Source organism: Solanum lycopersicum, chromosome 11, assembly GCF_036512215.1.
Source record: "Solanum lycopersicum chromosome 11, SLM_r2.1".
NCBI lineage: Eukaryota > Viridiplantae > Streptophyta > Magnoliopsida > Solanales > Solanaceae > Solanum > Solanum lycopersicum.
Genome location: NC_090810.1, coordinates 1451334 through 1471630, shown reverse-complemented (window position 1 = coordinate 1471630; position 20297 = coordinate 1451334). Strand labels below are relative to the sequence as shown.

The following is a 20297-nucleotide window of genomic DNA, read 5'->3' as shown; positions in this document are numbered from 1 at the left end:
GAAATTTATGCTAATTTTTTTTTCTCATTCTTATTGAATCAACTTACTGAAAAATATATGACAGAAAATAAATACTTACTGCAATAATAAGAAAACTTCTTAATTTTTTTAGATAAAAACAGTACTAACTTTTTCGATTCAATCGAAATATTTATGAGAATATCCACTATCAAAATTACTCAATTTTCCCAATCAATAAAAAAAAAACCAAGAATATGATGAAGAGTACTAGAACTAGAAGAAGTAGATTGAAGTAAGGGGGGAAACCCCATCATGTGTTGAATAAAATTCAAAGAGAAAATTTAATATACATAAATTAGACCTCAAATAACTTCTTTTAATATTTTTTTTATACCATACAACATAATCAAAAAGGAAGAAGCTAACCTCTAAATCCTCTCAAACTTTTTTTTTTTTCTTTTTCATTTCTTGAAATCATTATTATTATTTTTTGTCATAATTAAATTACCTCTAAATTAAAAAGGTGGGCGTCCATGTGCCCAACCAAATGCTTCATGGTTCATTTGTCCACCATTTGGTAACAAATTTGGTGGCAAATTATATACTGGCATATTTGATGATGGAATATCACCCATACCACCACCACCACCACCTTGTTGTTGTTGTCCACCACCACTTCCTCCCATTCCGGGTGGCGATCCGCCGCCACCACCAAGTTGTCCTTGTGCCGCCGGTCCACCGCCTTCTTCCTCCTCCTCTAAAGGTAGCCTTTCATATGTTGCATTAGAAAAAGTTGATGCAATTACCATAACTGGTCCTGAAGCCACTAATGACCCTACTACACTTCCTCCCACAACTTGTCCTTGTCCTCCTGCTAGGTATATAGTCAAACCTACATCGAGACATAATATAATTAAGTAATTAATAAAATCGTAACCCTCCCCCCCTCCCACCCAAACAATTTTATTAATTACTTCTTAACAAGTCACATAATTCATCAACATAGTTCTATGTTTATATCTACAATTCAACATAACATTAGAGCAGACACAACATAAGTAAATTATATGATTAACAGCTTAAACTTGTAGATGAGCTGATATGAATTCAACATGAGGTAAAAAACATGTTAAGGCACATAACATGAACTAAAAGTGTGGTTATTACAGTCAGACGAGATGGTCATACAGTTCAATAAGAACTACCTGTTGATCCAGGAGGGGCGGGGCCAGGTAAGAAAGCTCCGGTCAATGATAAGATCTCGAATCGGCCATGTAATGCCATGACAGCTCCAGGAGCAGATGGTTGTCTTAGGGTTACATTAGTAACAGTTCCAGTAGCACTCAATACACAAACACCTCTTTGTCTTTTCCTAGCAAATTGAGCTATACTTTCTGCCACATCAGCTCCATTAGCAACTTCCATGACGTGGCTTCTAAGGGCATTAGGGCTATCCCTTGTAACAAATATTGGTGGTTTAGGTTTGTTTTTTGAGCCAGCTGGTCGACCTCTAGGTCGACGAGTGGCTACTTCCACAGCACCCTCTTTAGGGTCATCGCTGTGGTCCCTATCTTCATCATGACTACCACTACCACCACTATTATCGTTCATTGATACGCCTAGATCTGCCTTCTTAAGAGACGGTGACCCCGCCGATGATGATGTTTCAACTCCTTGTAAACCTACTTGGCCTGTCCACCATGGGTTTGACATGTTACAACACAAAGATAGGGTTTTTAAATATTTCTAGTGAAGAAAAAACCTTGAACTCTAGCTAATTTTACAAAGATTAATTGAAAATTTGGGATTAGGGTTTTTTGTTTTTGTTTGAATAATTGAACAAGGATCTAAGCAAGGAGCTAGAGAGATGATCATAAGAGGAGAGAGAGAGAGGGGGGGGGGGGGGGAGAGTGATGATGATAATTAAGGAACAAGGAGAGAAATTGTTATAAGCTTTGTGGGGGTTTTATATTTGTTTATTATAAACTTTGTTTTATAAAAATATTCGTTTTTTATTTTGGAGGGTTAGGGGTGTGGGGACCAAAGACGGACGTGAAATGTTATTTATAAATTCAATTGAATTCGATAAATTTCATTCAGATTAATCGATTTATAAGTTTCAAATTCTGATTTCGCAGTTTGGATAGTGGGGGGGACTCTAGGGAACACACAAACAAGGGTTTGGAGTGGTGAAGACTAAAGGCAAACGTAAAATGTTATTTACGAATTCGATCGAACTCGATAAATTTCATTCGTAGTGATTTAGAAGTTAAAATTTATAAGTTTCAAATTCTGATTTTGCGGTTCGGTTGATGGAACTATAAGAAACACATGAAGACATAAAAATGTGTCAAAGGATGAAATGGTTTTTTTGTTAAGGTATTAGAGTGTATATAGTGTTCTTTGAGAAATGAGAAATGGGAAAGAGAGCAAAGGGCCTCTTGGAAATTAGGGTTTTGTGGCGTGGGGTCTTGTGCTCGTGAGGTAGTGGGTTGCACGTTCTCTCTTCCTCCCAAGACACTAAAACGGGTCGAATCATTTGATAGAGCGTATAAAAATAATATTGAATATGATATATTAATATACAGATGATATTAGTTATATTTATTAGAGTTATTTCGAAATTATAAATTTTTATACTGTGTTTGATTTGATAATTTAAAAATAACATTGCATTTCTAATATCATGTTTCTCATGTATGAGTTAGTACATATTAGGTTGAATACATATAGTAGTTTTGTTTCAATTTATATGACAATAATATTGAATATGATATATTAATATATAGACAATATTAGTTATATTTATTAGAGTTATTTCGAAATTATAATTTTTTTTACTGTGTTTAATTTAAAAATTAAAAATAACATTGCATTTCTAATATCATGATTTCTCATGGATGAGTTAGTACATATTAGGTTGAATACATATAGTAGTTTTGTTTCAATTTATATGACAATAATATTGAATATGATATATTAATATATAGACAATATTAGTTATATTTATTAGAGTTGTTTCGAAATTATAAATTTTTATACTGTGTTTGATTTGATAATTTAAAAATAACATTGCATTTCTAATATCATGATTTCTCATGTATGAGTTAGTACATATTAGGTCGAAAACATATCGTAGCTCTGTTCTAATTTATACGATTTACTTTTCTTTTTGGTCAATTTAAAAAAATGATATATTTTTATATTTAGTACTCCTTTTGTCGCTTTTTACTTGTTCAATTTTGAATTGGCACACCTATTAAGAAAATAATTAATGACGTAGTGAGTTTACCATTTTACCCCTATTAATTATGAAGTGGATAAAAAGTTCTACATATTTCAAAGTAATTAGTCATTTAATTGTGGGTATGATAGGTAAAAAAAAATTGTCCTTTCTTGATTTATCAAAATGGACAAGTAATTAGGGACAACTGTAAAAGGAAAAGTGGACAAGTAATTAGGGACGAAGGTAGTAATAATTTAACTTTAAAATATTCATTTTACCCTCAATGAAATGATTTATAGTTACGCAATATTTGCTCCTTCTGTCCTTAATTACTTGTATACTTTTCACTTTTTAGTTGTCCATATTTTGACAAATCAAGAATGACAAAAAGAATTTGTTATTATACCCTCAATTTATTATTTTTAAAAAAGTAAAACTTCTTGAAAATCTTAAAATTTTAATTCATCAACTTCATAATTAATAGAGCTAAAATGGTAAACTCACGATATCAATTATTTTTTTCTTAATAGGTGAGTCAATTCAAAAGTGGACAAGTAATGAGGTATCACTTATTTTAGATTACAAATTTCAAAAAAAATCTTTTTTTTCTTAAACTCCGTATTAAGTCAAACTAACTCATATAAATTAATGGAAAGAAAATGCTAAATGACTAGAAAATTTGACCTGAGTTTGGCCAGAAAATTTAAAAAACTATGATATTTTTTTAATTATAAAATAAATTAATCTTTTTTCCACTTTAAAAAAGTAAAAATATTCTAAAAGATAAAATATCATTGTGACAAAAAAATTTCCCCATAAATTAATAGGATAAAGGGAGTAATAATTAAACAAAGTATTTAATAACTAATATACAAAGTTGAGCCATGCGTGATTTTTCTTATGCATCCTATCAAATTACCCCTTAGTGTATATCTATGTCAATTTACGTTGATGGTAATTTAAATTTATTATAATTGATATTCTTAAAAAAAAAAATATGGTCATCATACTATGCACATATTTCCAACAAATTAGTAAACACCAACGAAAATATTAAAATATTATTCTTAGACTCAATGAATAGCGGAGCTAGAAATTTTATAAAAAAATTTTAAAATTGCATAACAAAATAAATCGTTGCTAGTGAGATTAACCTCTAAGCTATTACTTTTTCTATCATTTAACTTGTATGTACAATATTTTTTTATCGATGTATGCCCTAAACCCAATTCTCTGAATTCACAAACAAGTTTTCGATGATAAAAAATTACACTTCGTAATATATATTTATAAATAAATATGAGGAGCATATATTTAAATTTCTAGCAGCAACTCTGCACTATATATAATTAATTAAATGTCTATGCTTAAAATAGATAGAAATCCGACAAGGAAATTAATGATTGGATTTTCCATAATTTATTTGGAAATTACTTCTTGTGTCACAAATTATTTGTTATTTTAATAATCCAATTTTAAAATTATTTCTTTTATGTTCATTTTATTTTTTTAAATAAAAATCCACACTTGGAAAGATAATTTACTCCCATCCATGTGGGAGTGAGTGAGAGTACTAATCAAACGATAAAAATGAGAAAATAAATTATGGCAATTAAAACTTAATTTCCAGAAATATTATTGCAATTACAATATGATAATTAGAGGGTTATTTAATTTGAGTGTTACTATTCTCTTCGTTTGTTTTTATTTGTCATATTTTTACTGTATGAGAAGTAACTTAAAAGCTAAATAGAATAAGATTAATATATTATTTAAATCATATGAAATAAATTACAATATCTTTTATATTAATATATTAAAAAAAATATAACTTAAAATATTAATAAAAAATCATATAGTTCAATTTTTGAGAGAAAGTAAAATAATGTGACAAGTAGGGTTGTGTATCGGCCGGTTTAATTCGGTTTTAAAGTTTATCGGGTTGGCTTATTGGTTATCAGTTTGTAATGATGTTAAACCGTTATAGAACCATTAAGATATTGACTTATCGGTTAATGGTTTATTAATTTTTTATCATTATCGGTTCGGCTATCGGTTTAACCGTTAAGATTTGACCCAAAAGAAAAAAATATTAAAAATCACTTAGAAACAAAGTGACAAGCCAAATAAACCATGCACTTAGTTCACAAGTTACATCTTGCTCGAAAGCACACACTTTTACATCGTAGAATAATCAAGTGTTTGAGACAACCAAAAATAAAAGTAGGAAATTAAACTCCAAGTCGAGGACTTCATATAAAAATGGTATAAATATAAATAACCACTAAACCAATAATCCAATACTATAAATTAATAACTTTTTTATCAGTTTAGTTTATCGGTTTCGATTCGATTTTGAACAACCTTAATGACTAGCAAAAATAATGAAAAGAGTATATTGGGATCAATTATATGAGCCTTGAATTAGTAAAGATAAAGATTGTTTATTTAGCTAATATTCTCAATAAAAGTGGACGATGCACTATGTTTGTCCTACAATACTTAGTTTATATAATAATAATAATAATAGTCAATTATATTCCTTACTTTAATTTTGGCATTAATGATACACTTTAGTTGAAGCACTTGAGATGTTAAAAAGTAACGGTTGGCTTAATAATTTCGTATCGTCGAATGATTAAGCTGGTATAACAGATAATATAGAATTTTTTTTATTAAACTCGTTGTATAGTATGATATTTTCATTTATATTATATAAAAGACTAATTATATAAATAAAAACTTTCTTCAAGTGCATGTGTAAAATAAGTACTATATTCTATATGTTTCAAAAACACTTAAATCTAATTAATTACCACTATAAGATATATAGCCTTATTGTATAATTTTTCAATCTTTTGAACACAAACGAAAAGAAAAAAAAAGCACTTTAATTATTATATTTATATTATGATGCAAGTCCTATGTTATAAAATTTATATGGGTTCCACATTAAGAAATTATTACTGTTCAATTATTTTATTAAATAAATCAAAGATGTCTTTTCATCCTTGTTAAAAGGCTTTTTATAGATGGATGGATATGGGGAAGAGCATCTTTTTTTGGTTGAAAGAATTAAATCAAAAGTCTTTTAATAGTACATTATTATTTTGGGATTAAATTAGTTTAATAGTACAATTATTTTAAGGTTGCTACATTGGTATAGCTACTAATATGTCATGAAGCAAGTTTATAGATTATTACGGGGAGCGAAATCTGTTCATAAAATTATAATTCAATGTATTTAGAGTTAGATGAGCTAATCATGACATTTTTTTTTATCAACTCGATTTGTATTAATTCGATTGATTTAACTCTTTGAAAAATTGAGTTGATATATATCATTCAAATTTATCCACAAGAAACTTTGTCTAAATAATTTTAATTTTTTTTATTTGATATGTTATATATAACTATAATATAAGTGAAAATATTTCTTAGGTTTACTTAAACAAATTATGAGAAACCAAAAAAAATAAATTTAAAACTATCAAACCACAATCATTATTCAGAAAACATATAAAATTCAAATTGAATAAATAAACATGAACAAAGAATATAAAAAACTAAGATTCTGTCTAAAATTCTGAAATTCATCAAATATTTGATCAAATTAACATATTAAAAAAAATCAAGACCTTGGTAGCGTAGCACAATGCAAACATGAAATTCTATCACACACACATAGCTAAGTGCTTGTGAAAATTTGGGCATCAAGTGTTGTCCAATATATACAATATATGTTCCCTATTTATGATGATGAATTGAAGAGTAAATCTCATGAACAATTAATGTACTTTAATTTGTGTTATGCTTCCTCGCTATATTTTTACTAATTCATTTTGAACTTGAAAATAAAATAATTATATTTAATTATTTTTTTTATATTTAATAAATACGTGGACAAATGATTATGGCTTTCAATGCCTATTTTGGTATTTGTTCAAATAACTCAGCTGAAGCTTTAACTCTAAAAACTGGTTTCAATATGGTGTTTAAATCATATTTTCATAGAGTTACTTTCGAGTTCGACTGCCTCTTGATTATTTATGATAGTTAAATGTATGATTAACTCCTTTTGGTAGATCAAATTAAAGATGATATCAAACAGATTCAATCGTGAGTTCACTTGATCATTTCTCTTTCCTTCACACCTTCAGAAAAGGTAACACTACAGTTTGTTTGCTCACGAATGTGACTGAACATCGCAAAACAACTATCTTCTTCATCGAGGCTATAAGTCTTCCTTGTAAGATTTCATTCACCTTAAAGAATGATGTAGTTGACAAGCCCAACATTAGAATTCGAGTGAAAAAGGACAACTTTATATTCAATCCTAGCTAAATTTTGTTTGGTTGCTTCTAATTCTAGAATTTTTTGTAAGCTTATCTGACGAGGAGCAAGCCTCCTCCTTTTTCATTCCTTTTATTTCGATAATTTAGAGAATAAGAATGTAGCCTCACTCCTAATTTTGTGATGCGGAGTCAGGCTTCACCCACTCGATGATCCTTTGACTTATGTATTAAATCTCATTGAGGAAATTTTCGGAAAAAAAGTTACAATTTTAGGTTACATCCTATTTGCAAGAAACTAATTACCACAATAATCCTCACCCCCTTGACAATTCTTCCTAATTGTAGCTTATTGCTTCAACGATTATATTCCATTAAGAAAGTTGTAGTAATTCAAAATGATTTGTTACAAATTACTTCGAACGTATGAAAAATTCATAAATAAAGCTTAATAAATATAAATGAATAATAAAAATTGAGTTTTTTTTCTCTCTTTATGTGAAAGCTTATTGTTATCCCAATTCAACATGAACTAGTTTAAGAGTCGTGAAATAATTAGATCTTTAAACATAATTAAGAATAATTTAATTCGCGCAAACAATCTAAAATTTATAATTTCAAATAAAGGGAATATAAAAAGTAATATTCCCCTTTTAAAAGAGATGATTAAAAGTGAAGTATCCAAACACCTCTTTCTCTTGCACGCTTAGTAGTCAGTACTTCACAAAATGGCCGGAGACCTGTTCGAAGATTTGCCTCCTCCGGCTGCACCGCCGTCTTCCTCCAATGGTGCTGCCGTCACTACTACGGAGACGTCGCCGGAACCACGACAACCTCTTCCTCCTGCCCCTGCTCCTGCTCCTGCTCTGAAGAGTGCCCTTAAACGTACTAAACCATCTGCAGAATCACAATCTGAAAGTAGGTCAATTTTCGTTGCTTAATGATTAAATAGAGTGTTGAATGGATTGAATTTAAGTTTCTATACTTCAATTCTGGCTGTTTTGAGCTTTTTTTTTGTCTTTTAATTTACATGCTTAAGAAGGAATAGGGAATTCACAAATGGTTTGTGTAATTTGAGATGTGATGCTACCATTTGAGTTGTGGCCTCTGAGCTATCTTCTTCTTCGGAGCTTTGAAAATGTAGTATGTTTTGATCTGTTTAGAGATTCCTTCTAGGATTCATGATCCCTTCATTAATGAGATTTTTTTTTGTGATAATACCACAGATACCTGCTACATCCCATAAAACAGTTACCATGTAACTCTGTCCACTTAAGCTAGAACATACATACATACAACAACAACATAGAGAGAAGATTAAGTGTAGGCCGACCTTACTACTACTTTAGAGGTAGAGATGTTGTTTCCAATAGACTCTCGGCTTAAGAAAAAACAGTTCTGAGTAGTATAGAGAGAAATGAAGAAAATTCGAAGGCTAGAACATATGGGAAGAAATCTCCCAGTGTTTTTGTCTCTGCTAGAATTTGAACCCAAGACCTTAAGGTGCTCAATGCACTTTATTGACCACTTGGCGACACGCTTGGGTGCTCATTAGTGAGATTCTTCATTGATGAGTATATAGTGATTGTCTGATTGATTTTCTAATCCTTCATGTCAACTTTGGGTTCTGACAAGAAAGTTGAAATTGGGAGCTAGAAAGGCTTCAACCTGAAACCATTCGTTGCATTCTAACTTCTAGTAATAAAAGCTTAAGCAAATGAGTCTATGCAATTTCATCTTTTTGTTATTTAGTATTGGTATGAAATGGGCCATACAAAATTCAACTATTTTAGGATTGATGGATAATTCATGGGTTGATCTATCCTCTTTCTCTTACACATATTCTAGCAATTCACTTTTTGAGCACTTCTCCCTTTTGTTGTCCTACAACTTGTTACTATTTGTTAGTTATTGGATGGTCAATATTTGAGTTGGGTAAGGTATTGAATAGCTTTGTTGACTTGCAGCTTCTGTTCCTGAAAAACGATTGAGATTTAAAACAACCACCGATGCTTCAGAGACACAAGTTATTGAAGCCATGCAAAAAATAGCATCACATATAAAGAACACTTCAAAGTTTAGCAAGGCGTCAAAGCTTGCAACGCAGCTAATTCAGGCTGGCAGTGTAAAGCCTGCAACTGGTGACCATTTCTTCGCCATTCTTGAAGCTGCAATGTCATCACTCACCGCCTGTCATGAGCCCTCTGTACGAGCAGATTACCACGAGTTATTCACAGCTGCGCAAGATACAATTGAGGTGAGCAGTTCATCATTTGTTTACAAGTGTCTCTGTTGGACATCTTATAGTGGAACATAGCTGATTATTGATTTTTTCATTTGCAGTGTCTTCCAAAGAAACAGCAAAATATGATAACTACATGGACCATGAGGGCTGTGGTGGCTAATGACCTCTTCACTGATGACAGTTTCGTGGTATGATTTTGACTCATTTTAGTTGCAGTGTAGAGTTCCTTTTTATTTTTGATAAGTCTATTCCGACAGAGTTATATGCAGTTCTTCAGTAAGAGTCATTGATTTTTATTCTGGAATTCAATCTACTACGTTTAAGGAACTCGTTTTCTTAAAATATCATGAAAGCACTTTAGCGAGCAACTTTTCTACTCAATGATTCTTTGCGATATGACTGTTAGAGTATGATCAATGTGCCTAGTATTTAGTTCACCGAAAGTTTTATAAAGCTTCTGCATTTCTCGACACAGTAACACAGTTGCTCTTGTTGGAACTAAGGAGTTCAAAGTTGCATGCTTGATTCAAAAGGAAGAGAGTGTTAATCTCTCCGACTGCCTAAGCATGTAGTTTCACAAAGTGAGTTTACAAAAAGAAGTTGAGAACTAATAAGGTCCTGCTAACTATTTAGGTGAGAAGGAAAGCTTATAGGTTATCAATCTGAATAAGGGAGCCTATGCAAGCTTAGGTGGACCTATGTCAAGCTCAATGCAATTCAACTGAGGCTTGGTGATGGCTTTCCCCTTGAGAGTGACAACATCATGATAACTTGGCTTATATTGAAACATCGAAAATAGAAGTTTACTGCTACATTTTGGAACTGAAAGAAATGTAGAATGGATTGCTAGGAGACCAGTGACAGTGTGATTTTTTTTTTTTGATAAAGTAGTAATATCTATAAATTTTTACTTGGCTAGGCTGACTGCCAAGCGAGCTCTACAAGTTTGAGCTCAAACTTTAAAACAGCAGACACCCAGTTTAGTTAAGTTCAAGTTGCTTGTAACCAGCTAAGCTTGGGTACACTGTTTATCTGAAAACTAGCCCTCCAAGCTCTCTTAGTTCAGAATGAGGGGCAATTGCTTACAACTCAATGCTAGGTTCACAGAAGCATTTGTGAGATGCGATTTGACCTTATAGCTAATCTAAAGGTTTTTATATTCAATCGATTTTTTGACGCAGAACAATTTCACTTGTGTTTGTGGTAAAAAGAAAGAAAGAACAGAAAACTCAGTACAAGTGACATTTGAATTGACCTTGCTAAAATATAAATAATCAACTGAAGTTCTCATTTCTCACCATTGAATAACATTTTTGGCAAAGTGTACAACTAATTAAAATGGTTAATCTCTTTGTCGGGGTGTATATTTGTCAATTCAAGTTAACAAAAATTAAGATGAAAGTTGAAATGTTATGAGCCTAACTTGTCACAGCAGGAGGGGCTTGGATGCAGGTGCCTGAAAGCATCAAGGCTATACTTAGCAAGTTTATGTGTTTCACACCAATAATTTTGAAAATGAATGTTTAAATGCCCTTCAAAAGTCAGTAACTAGATCCAACACATATAATATGCTGTTACCAGAACAAAAATGGACAAATTGCATCTTGCCCTTTTGGTTTACTCCACATGCAAAAAAAGTGGATATCTGCAAGTTATGAATTATGATTGACACCTTACAGGGAAGATGACTTTTCATCAAAAAATAAACCATACAGGGAAGATGAGAACCTATTTGAAATTTGAAACTGCACCCTCTTCTCATAGTTGGCATGGCTCTCAGATACTATTACTCTTCTTGATTATGTTGTTAAACAGTTATCTTATGACAAAAACGACATTGTGGGATCTGGAAAACACAGATACCTTGATTAGCATGTAAAACTCTTGATGCTCCAATGATTTTTGTGAACTGTAAAAAGATCAAATAATGGACATTTAATGATGGTCCAGGTTAAGACTTGCAGAAGAGGGATATTTTTAGATGTGGCATGTTTTTGTGGAAGAAACAGTATCAGATGCAATTTGGGAGTGTTCTGGCAATTTGTTTTCTACTGACTTATCTATAAAATAGAAAAGCCAAAAATGAGCATGGCCAGGAGTTGAAATAGCACCAGAATATCCCTCGGGTCCAAATGAGGCTAAGAATGATTGATGTTGCACTTCCTTATAAGTGGATTGACTTAAGTTGTTTTTTAAGTAAGGAAGTTGTAAATTCAATTTTAGGAGTTATCTTCTGGTTAACTTCTTTTATTCTACTATTTTATATCTACGCCCTCTATCCCTATTTCTTGCAATAACTTTGGTTTTCATGAGACATCAGTCATTTTAATGGATATTCAAACTTCTAATTGAAATGATTTCAGATCATCTCAATTTATGTACTTTTGCAATTTGACTTGTTTCATGAGCAAATAATATTGTTCTGTGTAGACCAGTAGCTTAGAGAATTTAAGTAAACTTTCTGACTCAGTATGACATTAATGTATTTGAACCTTTATCGGTGGAAAGTAAATGCCTATGAATGCTATGTGCAGAGTGATTCACTTTAATGGTCATTGCTTTTCATTTTTGTCACTGAGAATTGTTAGCTTGATTTGAATGAATGTGAAATGCAGATTGGCCGTGATCTTTTGCTGATAACCCAATATTATTGTCTTCTATAACTCATTTGGGGATTTCTTTTCGACTGTGCCATACTCATTGCTAATTTAGGCCAGGAAATAGAGACAGGTTATCTTCATCTGGTCAAATGACCAAGCACATGTGCAAGTTCCCTTTAGTTTTGATGGTATGTTTTTTTTTATTAGATGAAGGGAATTTCGTGAAATTGACATCAAAGAAGATGCATAGAAAACATTACAACAAAAAGGGAGATGTCTGCTCCTGTACAAAAGTTTACAATACAACTAAGAAGCAAATAAAATCCAGAAAATGATCAGTACTTGTTACAGGCTCTGCTTGAACCAACTGAATAAGTTAATTAAACAGCATTCTTTAAGAGTATGGTTAGGAGTTGAAGTACATCAAAATACCTACGATTCCTTTCATTCTGAATGCACCAGGCACCATTGACCTTATCTTTTTGATGGATTTGCCAACTCTCCATGAACACCAGCTCTCATAAGCTTCCTTGATACTGTTTGGCATGACCCAGGCAAGTCCAAAAACTGAGAAAAACATAACTCTAAATGTTAGTTGCTATGGTACAATGCAGAAATAGATGCCACACACTCTAAGATTCCATTTGACACATAAATACCTATGCACCATTTGAATTCTTCTGATGTTAAGATTGTCTTGAATAAGACACACTTCATATAAGGTCAGTTAGTTTGTAGAAAAACAGTTCTCACTTTTGGCTTAGTCTGAGGGATGTTGTGGACCAAATTGCATCAAATGATATATTTGAAAGACTATTTTGGTCTGTGTTGCTTAGATCATTCAGAATCCTTGCTGCACTTGTGTCGATCCGACACGATTTGAGTGTGTGTGGGTATGGGAGCCGCACTGAACTTGGTCAATCTAACTTGCGTGCTTTAAATACACCTATCATAATATGCATAGGTTGATCGGATACTTGATTTTTCTAAATTAAATATTAAGTGCTTACAAAAATATAATTGAACTAGCTTTACTTCAAAATTTCAATTACTTGTCGAAATATACATCTATTGGCTGTATCATAACACCTGATGAATCTAATTTCTAGATCCCCACGTGTGTCGGGTGCCCACACCGTCCAAGCAACACATATTTTGGTCAAAATTTGCTACTAACCTGTGATTTGTCCTAAAATTTGTTTCCTCGATATATCTTGAATTATGACAATCTTTTTATCTTCATCTTTTCTCTGCTTGGCTACATTTCAGTTTTCAAAAGCAACAGGCAGAATTAAAGAAACAATTTCAAATCTTCCCGTTGCAACTGAAGATGATGACGGAGAAGAGGCTGCTGCTTTGATAGAAAAGTCAGAAGCCGCCAATGAAGACGCCGCCCAGACAGAAGATAAGGAGGAGAGTGATCCATTTGGACTTGATGATTTGATTCCAAGCACATCAAAAAAAGATGACAGGTCAAAGGGGAAGAGGGTCACATCGACAAAAGCAAGAAAAGGACAAGAAGAAGAAGAAACCAAGAGATTCCTGAGATCACAGCGAGAAGCCTTGATTTCCTGCTTAGAAATTGCAGCTAATCGTTACAAAACCCCATGGTCAAGTATCTATTGACAATTCTAAGCCTTGTTATGTCTTTCAGATTTAAAATGTCGAATTCCCTATTATCTTACAATTTCTCATAGAAGTGTGACTTCTCTACTTGTCAGGTGCCAAACCTCTATTGACATCTTAGTCAAGCATGCCTTTGACAACATTTCAAGGTTCACCTCCCGACAGAGGGATGCTATCGAGAAACTTTGGGCTTCTGTCCGTGAACAGCAAGTTCGGAGGAAGCAAGGGAAATCTGTCTCCGGGAAACTTGATGTTAATGCTTTCGAGCATCTCCAGGAAAAATATGCAAATGAGAAGATCAGCATCCGTCGTGCTGTTGGAGGCAGTGGGGATCGAAAGTGTCAACAATGGCTTGGTTGATTTTAGTACTCTTGTAACACAATCATTGTAGCAAGGTACGTCTGGTTGCAGAATTAGTCATTAGTAGTTATGATATTGTATTTACTCTGAGAACGAATACTAAAAATTTGAGAAGAACATGAATTCAAGGGTGCGAGTAAAAGTGGAAACGAACTCAACCCACAATCTTAGAGTTGGAGGTAGCGGGAGCTTACCATCTGAGCAACTCTTCTTGTCGACCTTTTCTTCGTTCCCTTTGCGTGTAAAATGAAATATTACATGTTGAGATTGTTCAAATATTCCTATGACTTATGTGATGAGTTATGTCTGAGAATATTGCACGTTGACATAGCAAATTCTATGATTCAAAGTGAATAAGCTTTAAATAAAACTTAAAAAGGACGAGATTTAAATAAACAGTAAGGACGATAAGATAAATAAAAAGGAGTGTTACTCATCTTCAAGAGGTCCGCATTTGTCATTTCATCACCCATTTTCAAGAGCTCAAATTTCAATAAAAGTTAAATTTCAGTAACTTTGCAACTTCATTATCAGACCTCAATAATCAATTTGACTAACAACCAATCCTTTTAACAAGTCTAATTTTAAAATGTATTATTTAGATCACTATTGAGACTTTGTTCATACAAAACTTATTTAAACTAATCAAATAATTAAATCTAAGTGAATATAAAATATATCTACCGATTATACGTGCAAACAAATGATGTCTAACTAATATATAAAACATGTGTGAACAAACTTCACTCATATTAATTTCTTTATTTGTGAAATAATTTTATAAAATGAAGAAAATTAATTCGAGTTCATAACGAAAAAAATAGATGAATTTGACGACCTCCTAATCCTATTATAATATCTGAACATGAAAATTGTGAGTATTTTTAAAAAATAAAATTATATTTAACGATCAATATAAATCAAATTACTCTTTTTGAATTCCTAAAAATTTCATAATTTTATGGTGTCGAACAAATAGAGTAAAATGTCACTTAAAAAAACATTTGGGGTAAAATATGTAAAGTTCTAAATTAGTATGGGTAGCCATTGCAAAAAGACCAAAATTAAACCCTAAACCCTAATCCCCCAAATCACTCGCCTTCCCTATAAATCTGATAAACCCTACGCCATTTCTCTTCAAGCCTGCAAAATTCTTCTTCTGCATCTAAAGGTATGTAAATTTTTCTTCTCTTTTCATCAAAGTCGTTGTTTTCTGCATCTTTTTTATAGAGAAAAATAGCACATATCGAAGGCTTCACAGTTAGAATTTGATAAACCACTGTGGAGCTCAAAACTTGTGCGATATTAAAATGTTTCATGTAACAGCTAATCCTTTTAAAGGTGTTCTCTTGATCTGCATTTTTTTGCAATTACTCAGGAGGGATTTGTTATGTGATGTATATTTTGTCTTATATTTTTTGAATTTTTGATTTTGATTCAATGGATGTTGAGTAACAATCCACTGATTAGATCTTTGTGAGTCAAGTAGTGAATTTGTGGATGTTTTTTTCCCCACGAAGTCATGATTTTTATGATGTTTGTGGTAACTGTGGGATCTTTTCCAGTGTGGTGTGTTTTTATTGTTATCTGTGGTATTAGGGAGTAATCTTTTGATTGATTTAGTGGTTTTTGTGGTCTAAACTATGAGCATGGTTGCCATTTGTTTAATATTTAGTTACAAATAGTAATAAAAATTTGTACATTTTGTGTTTTCTCTTGGTTGAAATGTGTTTAATATTGTATTGGTGTTTGTGTTTTCTATCGGAAGCAACGTCTCTACCTCAGTTTGGGGTAAGGCTACATACACACCACCTTCACGGGATATGCTAATTCTGTGTTAAGCAGAAAAAAGGCTAATTGTTATGCAAATTCTGCTCTGTTTATTTTTGTTGTCATGTAAAGTTATTTGATAATCTCCATCGCGTGTATGTTATAATTCAGGTTTAGAAGTGACAATGGCGAAGAATCCGAAGGTTTTCTTTGATATATTGATTGGCAATGCCAAAGCTGGGAGAGTTGTAATGGAGCTGTTTAAAGATAAGACTCCTAAAACTGCTGAGAACTTTCGAGCTCTGTGTACGGGGGAGAAAGGGATCGGGCAGTTAGGGAAGCCATTACATTACAAGGGGTCGGGTTTTCATCGAATCATTCCACAGTTCATGTGTCAGGGTGGAGATTTCACCAGAGGAAATGGGACTGGTGGAGAATCTATATATGGTACTAAATTTGCTGATGAGAACTTCAGTGTGATGCATACTATACCTGGCCTTCTTTCAATGGCAAATTCTGGACGAAACACCAATGGATCTCAATTCTTTATCACCACAGTAGCAACACCTTGGCTTGATGGTAAACACGTCGTGTTTGGGAAGGTTGTTGATGGCTATAATGTTGTCGAGGCAATGGAAAAGGTTGGTTCAGATAGTGGGAAAACATCATGCCCTGTCTTAATCGATGATTGTGGTGAGATAACTGAGAACTAATGTAGTTTAGCGACATGTCAAGTTACAATATGGGCTGTGCAAAACTCATATATGCATGCTTTTTTTTCGACAAGCTGCTAGTACATGTAAAGGTTTCTGCTATGTTATGTTAATCTATTGAATAAATTGGCGCAATGACATTATACTGTGCTTATTACCTCGATTGAATTTGTTCGATATGTGTTATATTCATGAGCTCATGGCGATTATCTATATCATATGTGTGCTTGCTTTTGCTTACATTTGTTTGAGATTGATTGTACAATTATTTAGACAAATGCATGTCAAAGATTCAGAACAAAGAAATATGGTGTTCTTATTCAACAAATACGATCAAGTTTCACTTCACAACAATACAAGTGAATCCTGAATTTGTACATTCTGTTTCTTCTAATGCAAAAATGTTAATACAACATTGTATATCTTACTGTGATACTCAAAATTTTTGCCATTGATAGCATACAGAAAGGCTGCATTTTTACAGCATCCTAATCTTCATCAATTTGTTGATCTTCATCTTCCCATCTTGGTGGCCTAACTACCAAAAGCACCATTCCCAAGCTCATTTCGACTCCCATTTCCTTCAAGTTCAACCCTCTTTCCACTTTCAATCCCTCGTCACCGCTCCCATTGCCACCACTAAGCACCAAGTAAAACCCATCATCCACAACCACTTCCTTCCTTCCTCTATCAGCCACTACCAAAACTGGCTCTTCCTTGTACTTCCTCTTCTCCTTCCATGGCAAAAGCTTCCCATTCTTGAACGATACTGCAACTCCACCTCTCTCTAATCCTGCAATTGGTTGCCATCCAGGCAAAACTACCCATCTCCTCCAATCCTTCTCTGCCTCCACTACACCAAACTCCCCCACACCACCACATTCCCATGGCGCTGCCTCCACCTCAAACTCCCTCTTCTCCGCCTTGCAAACAGGCAAAACCACTACTTTCGTCGACTCTGCTACCTCCCCTAGCTTCATCCTCACCAAAGGCACTTTCACCTGCTCATCAATTACACTCTCTTTATCAACCCCTTTTCCTTCTAACACCTCTACAAGCACATTTCTAGCACTTTCAGTCTCCACAACTTCAAGTGCCTTCTCCATTGCCTCAACCCTCGAATCCTCAGCAGCTGCAGCAGCATGTTCTTGAGCTAGCCTAAAGAACCAAAAAGCCAAACAATCACCAGGAGAATCACCAGTAAACTTGTCCCAACCATAATCGATTCGTCTTCGCGGGAAATCCTTCATTGACCTAGCTAAATCCTGCGCTTGCTTCATATCAAACCCATTCCTCACTATAAAACTAGCAGCATCCGTTCGTTGCTTACCACTAAGCAACCGAATTTCATACAACAATTCAGCACCCCCAGATTCAAAAAACGACAGCGTTTCTTCATCCAAACCACACTCAACAAGAGTTTCACGAACTTGAGCAGCAACCACCAATCTATTCTGCTCAACCCCAGTAATCCCAGTAATTTCCTCGAGTGTAGAAGGCGTAAACCCTTCACTGGTTAACGAAGGTATCAAAGGGGCATATTCATACCAAAGTCCAAGACGATTAGCGAGAACTTCGAGCTTGGAATTGGTGTCAAGATTGCGAAATTTCGGTGGAAGAGGAGAAGGGGGTGGTCTAAATGGCTGATAAAGCTGCTGTTGTTGTGGTGGTGCTGTTGAATATTGTTGGTTTCTTTGACCTGAAGGAGGGATGATAAGTGCTGATATGGGTCTTGGACTGAGATTTGGTTTGTGGGTTATGGTGGGGATGGGGTGGGGATGACTAGGGAGAAATGGGGTTGAGAGAGATAAAGATTTAGGGGAGTTTACAGTGAGAGAAAACATGGCTGAAGACTCTCTGGAGATGATGATGAAGAAGAAGAACAGTAACTATCTTATCTTCATTTTTTTGTTGATATTTTTGATATTTGGGTTGGGCTTTCTTATGGACTTCCAATGTTTGATAATTTTAGTTGGGCCTAAGCTTGTCTATTAGGGTCCAATAATAAAGTCAACACGAGTGACGGTGGTCAAAATATGTCTCCGATAATATATACATATCATCTAATTAAGAATCGGGAAAATTATGCATTATAACAAACTATTACTTCAAACAAATGTTGTGGCTACCGTTTCATTTCATTCTAATTTGAAACGAACTTCTTGTCATTCACATCTCTCCCCTCTGGAATCTTGCTTGTCACTCTCCTCTTTTTTTCAGTCATCTCTCCCTCATTTCTCTCACTTATACTTTTTTATTTATATAAAGCGAGAGAGATTGTATATACAAATACATATCTTCGGTCCTATATACTTATAATATACAAATACAAATCTTTCTCTGACCAAGTTCTCTTTTATCTTTTTCTCTCTCACTTTATACAAACATAAGTTATTCAAAGTACAGTGTATAACTTGTATTCGTAAAAAGCGAGAACGAGACTTGATATACAAATACAAATGTTTTAATTCGATTACGAATATAATTTTATGCGTATATACAAACACAATCATTGACAAATTAATAGTTACAAATATACAATTATCTAACCTATACATATATACAATTCATCTTTCTCCATTCTTTGCTCTCTCTCGCTTACCTCTTTTTCCCAATCTTGCTCGCCACTTTAGCCTAATACAAAGAACATATACATATACAAACACAATTTTTATAGACACAGGCAAATTATCATCCAATATAGACAATTCACCAAAATTTTATATAAATCAAATGCTTCATAGCAAACTTAATCTAATTATGAAACACAAATAGCAAACTGTAGCTATAGAACGAAAGCCCCAACGACATAATTATACTTTTTTTTAGGTAATAGGGGTAAGAAGTTAGGCTATGGGCAACCACAAACTTACTTACTATCTATACATGTCCGGAGTTTGAAATATCAAAACTCGTAACTTTTAATTATGAATTAGCTTAAGATTATCAATAAATTTCGTAACTAATTTCGTAGTTTATTTCATTTAACAATTTAAAAGTACATAACTTTTATTTATATCCTCAACATGCACGGATTTGGTGCAAATGCATGCACCATCTAGTTAACTAAAAGGACAAAGTTCCTTTTTTTTAATAATTTTATTTCAATTTATGTTGTGATATGCAATATTAAGAACAAAATACAAAATTAAAAATTAAATAAGTAAGTTGATGTTTGCTATTTCTGGTCTTTGTAAATTTATAATATTTCTTAAATAATAATTTAACATTCATTTATATAAAATAAGTATTAAAACTTAAAAGATTAATCAAAATATATGAAGTAAGATTTTTAAATTCAAAGACCAGGATATTAATTTGTTGAAAATTAGGTTGGTAGATGTTAACTTGTACAAATTTATTCTTCTTACTATCCAAGTCAAACAAGAAATATTCAAACTTCCTTTTTATAATATTTTTATTTTTGTGAAAAATATTCAAAGTTCTAATCATGATTCTCAATTCATCTTCCACTTAATTATATCCTTAGAACCCAAAAAAGAG

General features: G+C 32.9%; 4 protein-coding genes across 5 annotated transcripts; 2 read left to right on the top strand and 2 right to left on the bottom strand.

Annotated features, from left to right (window-relative positions):
• Window positions 1-248: 248 nt before the first annotated feature.
• LOC101252037 (AT-hook motif nuclear-localized protein 20) lies at window positions 249-1944 on the bottom strand. The gene is made up of 2 exons (XM_004249867.5): window positions 1167-1944; window positions 249-853 (listed from the first exon to the last, which is right to left on the bottom strand). Exons 1-2 carry the CDS (start codon window positions 1672-1674, stop codon window positions 477-479), a joined length of 885 nt encoding a protein of 294 aa, XP_004249915.1. The 5' UTR covers window positions 1675-1944; the 3' UTR covers window positions 249-476.
• A 6190-nt stretch (window positions 1945-8134) lies between these two features.
• LOC101251140 (uncharacterized) lies at window positions 8135-14588 on the top strand. 2 transcript variants are annotated; one of them, XM_004249864.5, is made up of 5 exons: window positions 8135-8397; window positions 9447-9736; window positions 9823-9912; window positions 13594-13934; window positions 14046-14588. In XM_004249864.5, the coding sequence occupies exons 1-5, from the start codon at window positions 8208-8210 to the stop codon at window positions 14308-14310; spliced, it is 1176 nt and encodes a 391-aa protein (XP_004249912.1). In that variant the 5' UTR covers window positions 8135-8207; the 3' UTR covers window positions 14311-14588. The 2 variants fall into 2 exon arrangements, with proteins under 2 accessions (XP_004249912.1, XP_010312493.1); XM_010314191.4 differs by having other exon boundaries at window positions 13594-13939.
• Window positions 14589-15312: 724 nt separating this feature from the next.
• On the top strand, window positions 15313-17006 carry LOC101251734 (peptidyl-prolyl cis-trans isomerase CYP19-2). The gene is made up of 2 exons (XM_004249866.5): window positions 15313-15481; window positions 16252-17006. The coding sequence occupies exon 2, from the start codon at window positions 16266-16268 to the stop codon at window positions 16791-16793; it is 528 nt and encodes a 175-aa protein (XP_004249914.1). The 5' UTR covers window positions 15313-15481; window positions 16252-16265; the 3' UTR covers window positions 16794-17006.
• Window positions 17007-17084: 78 nt separating this feature from the next.
• LOC101251433 (rubisco accumulation factor 1.1, chloroplastic) lies at window positions 17085-18704 on the bottom strand. The gene has a single exon (XM_004249865.5). It carries the CDS (start codon window positions 18635-18637, stop codon window positions 17282-17284), a length of 1356 nt encoding a protein of 451 aa, XP_004249913.1. The 5' UTR covers window positions 18638-18704; the 3' UTR covers window positions 17085-17281.
• Between the last annotated feature and the right edge of the window lie 1593 nt (window positions 18705-20297).